Source organism: Larimichthys crocea, chromosome XVIII, assembly GCF_000972845.2.
Source record: "Larimichthys crocea isolate SSNF chromosome XVIII, L_crocea_2.0, whole genome shotgun sequence".
Classification (NCBI taxonomy): domain Eukaryota; kingdom Metazoa; phylum Chordata; class Actinopteri; family Sciaenidae; genus Larimichthys; species Larimichthys crocea.
Window position 1 is genome coordinate 1,342,881 of NC_040028.1, and position 7,989 is coordinate 1,350,869.

The following is a 7,989-nucleotide window of genomic DNA, read 5'->3' on the forward strand; positions in this document are numbered from 1 at the left end:
ACGGGGCCGAAGTTGATATTGTTTTCTTCAGTCAATTATCTCTCTGGGTGCAATTTATCATGCTGATCAATGTAAGGACAGTTCGATGTCTCTTAAGTCCGCACATAACGGCCTCTAAGTTGATATATTGTTCTGTCAGTCATATATCGCTCTCCTAGATTCTGCTTGGGTGGCAATTTTTAAATCATGCTGATCAATGTAAGAGAACAAGTTCAGATAAATCTCTGAGAGTCCGCATAAACGGGGGCCTAAGTTTGATATTGTTGCTGCGTCAGTCATTAGTATCTCTGGATGCAAGTTTTTTATTTATCAGCGGATACATGTAAGGCAGGTCGAGATCCCCTTAGAGTCCCATAAACGCGGGTCCTAAAGTTGATAAAGTGTGCTGTCCAGCCATAATCTTTCTGGGTGCCAATTTTGACTCATGCCGATCAGTACGACAGATAGTTTCGCTACTCTCATCGAGTCCCGCATACACGGGGACCTGCCGTTTGCTATTGTTAACTGAGTCACGTGCCATATCTCGCTTGGGTGGCCATTTTATCTCTGCGCTCCCCTGTAGCCCACACCGACCGGCATTCGATCTGCTTCGCGTCTCATCAACGGGCCTCAGTGTTGCTATTGTGTCTGGCAGTCATTATCTCTCTGGGTGCAATGGATAAAGCATCGGATTAAGTGTAAAGGCGTTGCGATAGCTCTTAGGAGTCCGCATAAAAGGGGCCTAAGTTGATATTGTTCTGTTTTCTGTCAGTCCTTATCTCTCCCCTGGGGACGGGGTGGGGGGTGCAAATTTAACAAATCAGGCGTGATCAATGTACGCACTCCTAAGTCCAATTCGTATATCCAGTTAGGTTCGGCATAAAACGGGGCCTACGTTGATAGTGTTTATCTGTCATCAGTAGCTCGCTGGTGCAATTTTTTTTTTGTTTTTTATCAGTGCGGGATCAAACCTTACACGCCTAGTTCGATATCTCTTAAGAGTAACAGTCATAACCGGGCCTAAGTTGATATTGTTTCGTCATCCAATAATCTCTCTGGTGGCACTTTTATCATGACTGTCAATAGTAAGGGCATTGAGAATAGTTTCGATATCTCATTAGAGACGTCCGCGATAAAAAGGGGCCGAGTGTTAGTGTTTTCTGGTCAGGTCAGTAGCCTCGCTGGTCAATGTGGTAATCATGCGAGCAATGTAGGACAAGTTTTGGAGATCTCCTTAGAGTCGCACATAAAAAAACAAAAACGAAGACGGGGGCCGACGTGGATATATATGGTTTTCTGTCATCATTATTCTCTCTGGGTGGCAAATTTTATTTTTAATCAAGGCTTGATCAATTAAAGCAGTTTCAATAGCTCTAGAGTCGGCATGAAAAACGGGCCCCTATGAATTAATTGGTCTGTTCCGAAATATATCTCCATGACATGTCTCGGTTTTATGTTGGTCTGTGGTTTCTGTTTGTGGTTTTGGGCACAAAAGATCGAACCAAACCATCCAAGAACACAGCATAAGGAGAAATACAACAACAAGAAAACTACATGTGCAGATCCCCCTTTTTTTTTTTTCTTAGCTGTATGTTTCCAAGTAGGTAGGTCATTGAATGAAAGACATATTGGTTTATGTTGGTACTCAGACCCCACGATGAAACGACTCGGCTTGTTTTTTTTTTCCCCCTGGTCCTATCGAGGGAAAACAACAAGACGGAATCAACACATTAAGCTCCTGTTTTTTTTTACATTTTACTCCATTTTTTAAGATTTCATGAGTTCGGGAACAGCCTGTTTCGTTGAAACCTAAACATTACAGTGTGGGTTGTGTAGGGTGGGCGGTACGATTATGGCGAGCATCTCATTATGATGTTCTCAGCGTATTTTTTTTTCTTTTTATTGTGTGGGTGTGTATAAATCTGGCACCTGATACACCATTGAAACAAGGAGAATGGGCAAGCGAACGCACAGACCAGTTTTGGATCAATCACACAAACCAAATCCAGTGAGGGCTACAGCAAAGATGGCAGGCACCCAAACTCCCGTTCAACCTGCGAAGAAACTCGCCTTTCAACTTTCAACACAGGCCTTGACGGAAAATGCCTAATTAAATTTAATGACGGCACTTTCATTGCCTTCTATCACATTTTTGTCAGTACTTTTTTAAAGATATAGAATCAACAACTTTGGCTTTTTGGACACTAGAAACCTAGTACAACTAGGAATAACGCACTGCTGGTGTTAAATTTGAGCAAAGTTCTCATAAAACTGTAGTTTATTTTTTAGTCATAAGAATGTCTCTATGTTTTGTTTGTTTGTATTTGTACATAGACCCATGTCGCGGTTGTTAATCTGATTTTTGTGCTGAAGGAGCAACAAGTTAAGAGACCAACAGCAGACAGGGAGAAACCGCATGAACAAAAAGATAAATTTAAGTACCTTTTTTATTTGAAATAAGTTTGTGTTCCAGTACTTTTGTGATGTACTAAAGAGATATTGTTTGTAAACGTGGTATTATACTATGGGTGGTAATGTTTTTTCCTGTCCTGAAGGGGAAACACAAGACGAAATCCAACACAAGTTAAGCAAAGTGCCTTTTTTCTTCCATTTTTTTTAGTTCCTGCTCCAACAACCACGACTGCTGCTCCAACAACCATGACTGCCACTCCAACCACTACGACTCCGGCTCCAACATTCACGACCGCCGCTCCAACAACCACGACTGCTGCTCCAACAACCACGACTGCTGCTCCAACAACCATGACTGCCACTCCAACCACTACGACTCCGGCTCCAACATCCACGACCGCCGCTCCAACAACCACGACTGCTGCTCCAACAACCACAACTCCAGCTCCAACAACCACGACTGCCGCTCCAACAACTACGACTCCGACTCTAACAACCACGACTGCCGCTCCAACAACCATGACTCCGGCTCCAACAACCACAACTGTGACTGCAACAACCACGACTACCGCTCCAACAAGCACGACTGTGACCGCAACAACCACAACTACCGCTCCAACAAGCACGACTGTGGCTGCAACAAGCACGACTCCGCCTCCAACAACCACGACTATGGCTTCGACAACCACGACTGCCACTCCAACAACCTCAACTGTGGCTGCAACAACCACGACTGCGGTTGCAACAACCACGACTGCGCCTCCAACAACCACGACTGCTGCTCCAACAACCATGACTGCCACTCCAACAACTACGACTCCGGCTCTAACAACCACGACTGCCGCTCCAACAACCACGACTCGGGCTCCAACAAGTACGACTGTGGCTGCAACAAGCACGACTCTGCCTCCAATAACCATGACTATGGCTTCGACAACCACGACTGCCACTCCAACAACCTCAGCTGTGGCTGCAACAACCACGACTGCGGTTGCAACAACCACGACTGCGCCTCCAACAACCACGACTGCGGCTCCAACAACCATGACTGCCGCTTCCATGACCGCCGCTCCAACAACCACGACTGCTGCTCCAACAACCACGACTGATGCTCCAACAACCACGACTGCTGCTCCAACAACCATGACTGCCACTCCAACCACTACGACTCCGGCTCCAACAACCACGACTGCTGCTCCAACAACCACGACTGCTGCTCCAACAAGCACGACTGCTGCTCCAACAAGCACGACTGCCGCTCCAACAACCACGACTCCAGCTCCAACAACCACGACTGCCGCTCCAACAACTACGACTCCGGCTCTAACAACCACGACTGCCGCTCCAACAACCACGACTCCGGCTCCAACAACCACAACTGTGACTGCAACAACCACGACTACCGCTCCAACAAGCACGACTGTGGCTGCAACAAGCTCGACTCTGCCTCCAATAACCACGACTATGGCTTCGACAACCACGACTGCCACTCCAACAACCTTAGCTGTGGCTGCAACAACCACGACTGCGGCTGCAACAACCACGACTACTGCTCCAACAAGCACGACTGTGGCTGCAACAAGCACGACTCCGCCTCCAACAACCATGACTATGGCTTTGACAACCACGACTGCCACTCCAACAACCTTAACTGTGGCTGCAACAACCACGACTGCGGTTGCAACAACCACGACTGCGCCTCCAACAACCACGACTGCGACTCCAACAACCATGACTGTTCCAACAACCACTCCGGCTATAACCATCACGACTGCGGCTCCAACAAGCATGACTGTAACAACCACGACTCCAGCTCCAACAACCACGACTGCCGCTCCAACAACCACGACTCTGGCTCCAACAAGCACGACTACGGCTCCAACATCCACGACTGTTGCTCCAGGCACGACTGCCATTCCAACAACCACGACTCCAGCTCCAACAACCACGACTGTCGCTCCAACCACCGCGACTGAGGCTCCAGGCACGACTGCCGCTCCAACAACGATGACTACTGCTCAAACAAGCACGACTACAGCTCCAACAACCTCAACGGCAGCTGCAACAACCACGACTGCGGCTGCAACAACCACGCCTGCGGCTCCAACAATCACAACTGAGACTCCAACAACCACAACTGTTCCAACAACCACGACTGTCGCTCCAACAACCACGACTAAGGCTCTAACAACTGCGACTGTGTCTCCAACAACCACAACTGTGTCTCCAACAACCAAGACTGCGGCTCCAACAAGCACGACTGCAGCTCCAACAAGCACGACTGCAGCTCCAACAAGCACGACTGCAGCTGCAACAACCACGACTACGGCTCCAAAATCCACGATTGCTGCTCCCGGCACGACTGCCTCTCCAACAACGACGACTTCCGTTGCAACAATTATGACTGTGGCTCCAACAACCATGACTACTGCTCAAACAAGCACGACTAAAGCTCCAACAACCACGACTACTGCTCCAACAACCACGACTACTGCTCAAACAAACACGACTATGGCTCCAACAACCTCAACTGCAGCTGCAACAACCACGACTGCGGCTGCAACAAACACGACTATGGCTCCAACAACCACAACTGCTGCTCTAGGCACTACTGCCGCTCCAACAACCATGACTGCCGCTCCAACAACCACGCCTGCGGCTCCAACAACCACAACTGATGCTCCAGGCACAGCTGCCCCTCCAACAACGATGACTGCCACTCCAACAACCACGACTCCAGCTCCAACAACTACGACTGTCGCTCCAACAACCATGCCTGCGGCTCCAACAACCACGACTGTCGCTCCAACAACCACAACTATGGCTGCAACAAGCACGACTACGGCTCCAACATCCACGAATGTTGCTCCAGGCACGACTGCCACTCCAACAACCACGACTTCAGCTCCAACAACCACAACTATTCCAACAACCACTCCGGCTATAACCATCACGACTGCTGCTCCAACAAGCATGACTGTAACAACCACGACTCCAGCTCCAACAACCACGACTCCAGCTCCAACAACCACGACTGTCGTTCCAACCACCGCGACTGAGGCTCCAGGCACGACTGCTGCTCCAACAACGATGACTACTGCTCAAACAAGCACGACTACGGCTCCAACAACCTCAACGGCAGCTGCAACAACCACGACTGTGGCTGCAACAACCAAGACTACGGCTCCAACATCCACGACTGTTGCTCCAGGCACGACTGCCGCTCCAATAACGATGACTGCCACTCCAACAACCACGACTGTTCCAACAACCACGACTGTCGCTCCAACAACCACGACTGAGGCTCTAACAACTGTGACTGCAGCTACAACAACCACGACTGCGGCTGCAACAACCAAGACTGCGGCTCCAACAAGCACGACTGCAGCTCCAACAAGCACGACTGCAGCTCCAACAAGCACGACTGCAGCTGCAACAACCACGACTACGGCTCCAACATCCACGATTGCTGCTCCCGGCACGACTGCCTCTCCAACAACGACGACTTCCGTTGCAACAATTATGACTGGGGTTCCAACAACCACGACTACTGCTCAAACAAGCACGACTAAGGCTCCAACAACCACGACTACTGCTCAAACAAACACGACTATGGCTCCAACAACCTCAACTGCAGCTGCAACAACCACGACTGCGGCTGCAACAAACATGACTATGGCTCCAACAACCACAACTGCTGCTCTAGGCACGACTGCCACTCCAACAACCACGACTGCCGCGCCAACAACCACGCCTGCGGCTCCAACAACCACAACTGATGCTCCAGGCATGACTGCCGCTCCAACAACGATAACTGCTGCTCCAACAACCACGACTGTTCCAACAACCACTCCGGCTATAACCATCACGACTGCGGCTCCAACAAGCATGACTGCAACAACCACGATTCCAGCTACAACAACCACGACTGCCGCTCCAACAACCACGACTGCCGCTCCAACAACCACGACTCTGGCTGCAACAAGAACGACTACGGCTCCAACATCCATGATTGCAGCTCCAGGCATGACTGCCTCTCCAACAACGACGACTTCCGTTGCAACAATTATGACTGCGGCTCCAACAACCACAACTACTGCTCAAACAAGCATGACGACGGCTCCAACCACCGCGACTGAGGCTCCAGGCACAACTGCCACTCCAACAACGATGACTACTGCTCCAACAAGCACGACTATGGCTCCAACAACCTCAACGACAGCTGCAACAACCACGACTGCGGCTCCAACAACCACAACTACTGCTCAAACAAGCATGACAACGGCTCCAACCACCGCGACTGAGGCTCCAGGCACAACTGCCACTCCAACAACGATGACTACTGCTCCAACAAGCACGACTATGGCTCCAACAACCTCAACGACAGCTGCAACAACCAAGACTATGGCTCCAACATCCACGATTGCTGCTCCAGGCACGACTGCCGCTCCAACAACGACGACTTCCGTTGCAACGATTATGACTGCGGCTCCAACAACCACGACTACTGCTCAAACAAGCACGACTACGGCTCTAAGAACCTCAACTGCAACTGCAACAACCACGACTGCGGCTGCAACAACCACGCCTGCGGCTCCAACAACCACAACTGATGCTCCAGGCACGACTGCCGCTCCAACAACGATGACTGCTGCTCCAACAACCGTGACTGTTCCAACAACCACTCCGGCTATAACCATCACGACTGCAGCTCCAACAAGCATGACTGCAACATCCACGACTCCAGCTCCAACAACCACGACTGCCGCTCCAACAACCACGAAGGCCGCTCCAACACCTACACTGCCGCTCCAACAACCATCGACTGCCGCGCCAAACCCCAAAACCACTACTTGCCGCTCCAACAACCACGCCTGCTCGGCCCAACACCACAACTGATGCTCCAGGCACGACTGCCGCTCCAACACGATAAGCTGCTCCAACAACTACGACGGTTCCAACAACCACTCCGGCTATAACCATCACGACTGCGGCTCCAACAACCACGACTGCCGCTCCAACAATCACGACTCTGGCTCCAACAAGCAGGACTACGGCTCCAACATCCATACGGTTGCTCCAGGCACGACTGCCACTCCAACAACCACGACTCCAGCTCCAACAACCACGACTGCAGCTCCAACAACCACGACTGCCGCTCCAACAATCACGACTCTGGCTCCAACAAGCAGGACTACGGCTCCAACAATCCATGACTGTTGCTCCAGGCACGACGCCCTCCAACAACCACAACTCCAGCTCCAACAACCACGAGTGTCGCTCCAACCACCGCGACTGTTGCTTCAGGCACGACTGCCGCTCCAACAACGACGACTTCCGTTGCAACAATTATGACTGCGGCTCCAACAACCACGACTCCAGTTCCAACAACCACGACTGCGGCTGCAACAACCACACCTGTGGCTCCAACAACCACAACTGATGCTCCAGGCACGACTGCCGCTCCAACAACGATGACTGCTGCTCCAACAACCCCGACTGTTCCAACAACCACTCCGGCTATAACCATCACAACTGCGGCTCCAACAAGCATGACTGCAACAACCACGACTCCAGCTCCAACAACCACGACTCTGG

The 7,989-nt window shown here is 50.9% G+C and overlaps 1 protein-coding gene across 1 annotated transcript; it reads left to right on the plus strand.

The window, feature by feature from the left end:
* The first annotated feature begins 2,910 nt into the window (after positions 1 to 2,910).
* LOC113748171 (mucin-2-like) lies at positions 2,911 to 6,170 on the plus strand. The gene is made up of 9 exons (XM_027291130.1): positions 2,911 to 3,129; positions 3,265 to 3,381; positions 3,529 to 3,591; positions 3,807 to 3,973; positions 4,086 to 5,042; positions 5,084 to 5,370; positions 5,452 to 5,602; positions 5,717 to 5,953; positions 6,029 to 6,170. Exons 1-9 carry the CDS (start codon positions 2,911 to 2,913, stop codon positions 6,168 to 6,170), a joined length of 2,340 nt encoding a protein of 779 aa, XP_027146931.1.
* Positions 6,171 to 7,989: the final 1,819 nt, after the last annotated feature.

Bases quoted from the DNA above. Each gene is read 5' to 3' on its own strand.
- LOC113748171 (XM_027291130.1), top strand. From the start codon at position 2,911: ATGACTCCGGCTCCAACAACCACAACTGTGACTGCAACAACCACGACT. The intron at 5,371-5,451 runs GTAACAACCACG...ACCGCGACTGAG, and splicing joins CTGCTCCAACAAGCATGACT to GCTCCAGGCACGACTGCTGC. The intron at 5,954-6,028 runs GCACGACTAAGG...CCTCAACTGCAG, and splicing joins CACGACTACTGCTCAAACAA to CTGCAACAACCACGACTGCG.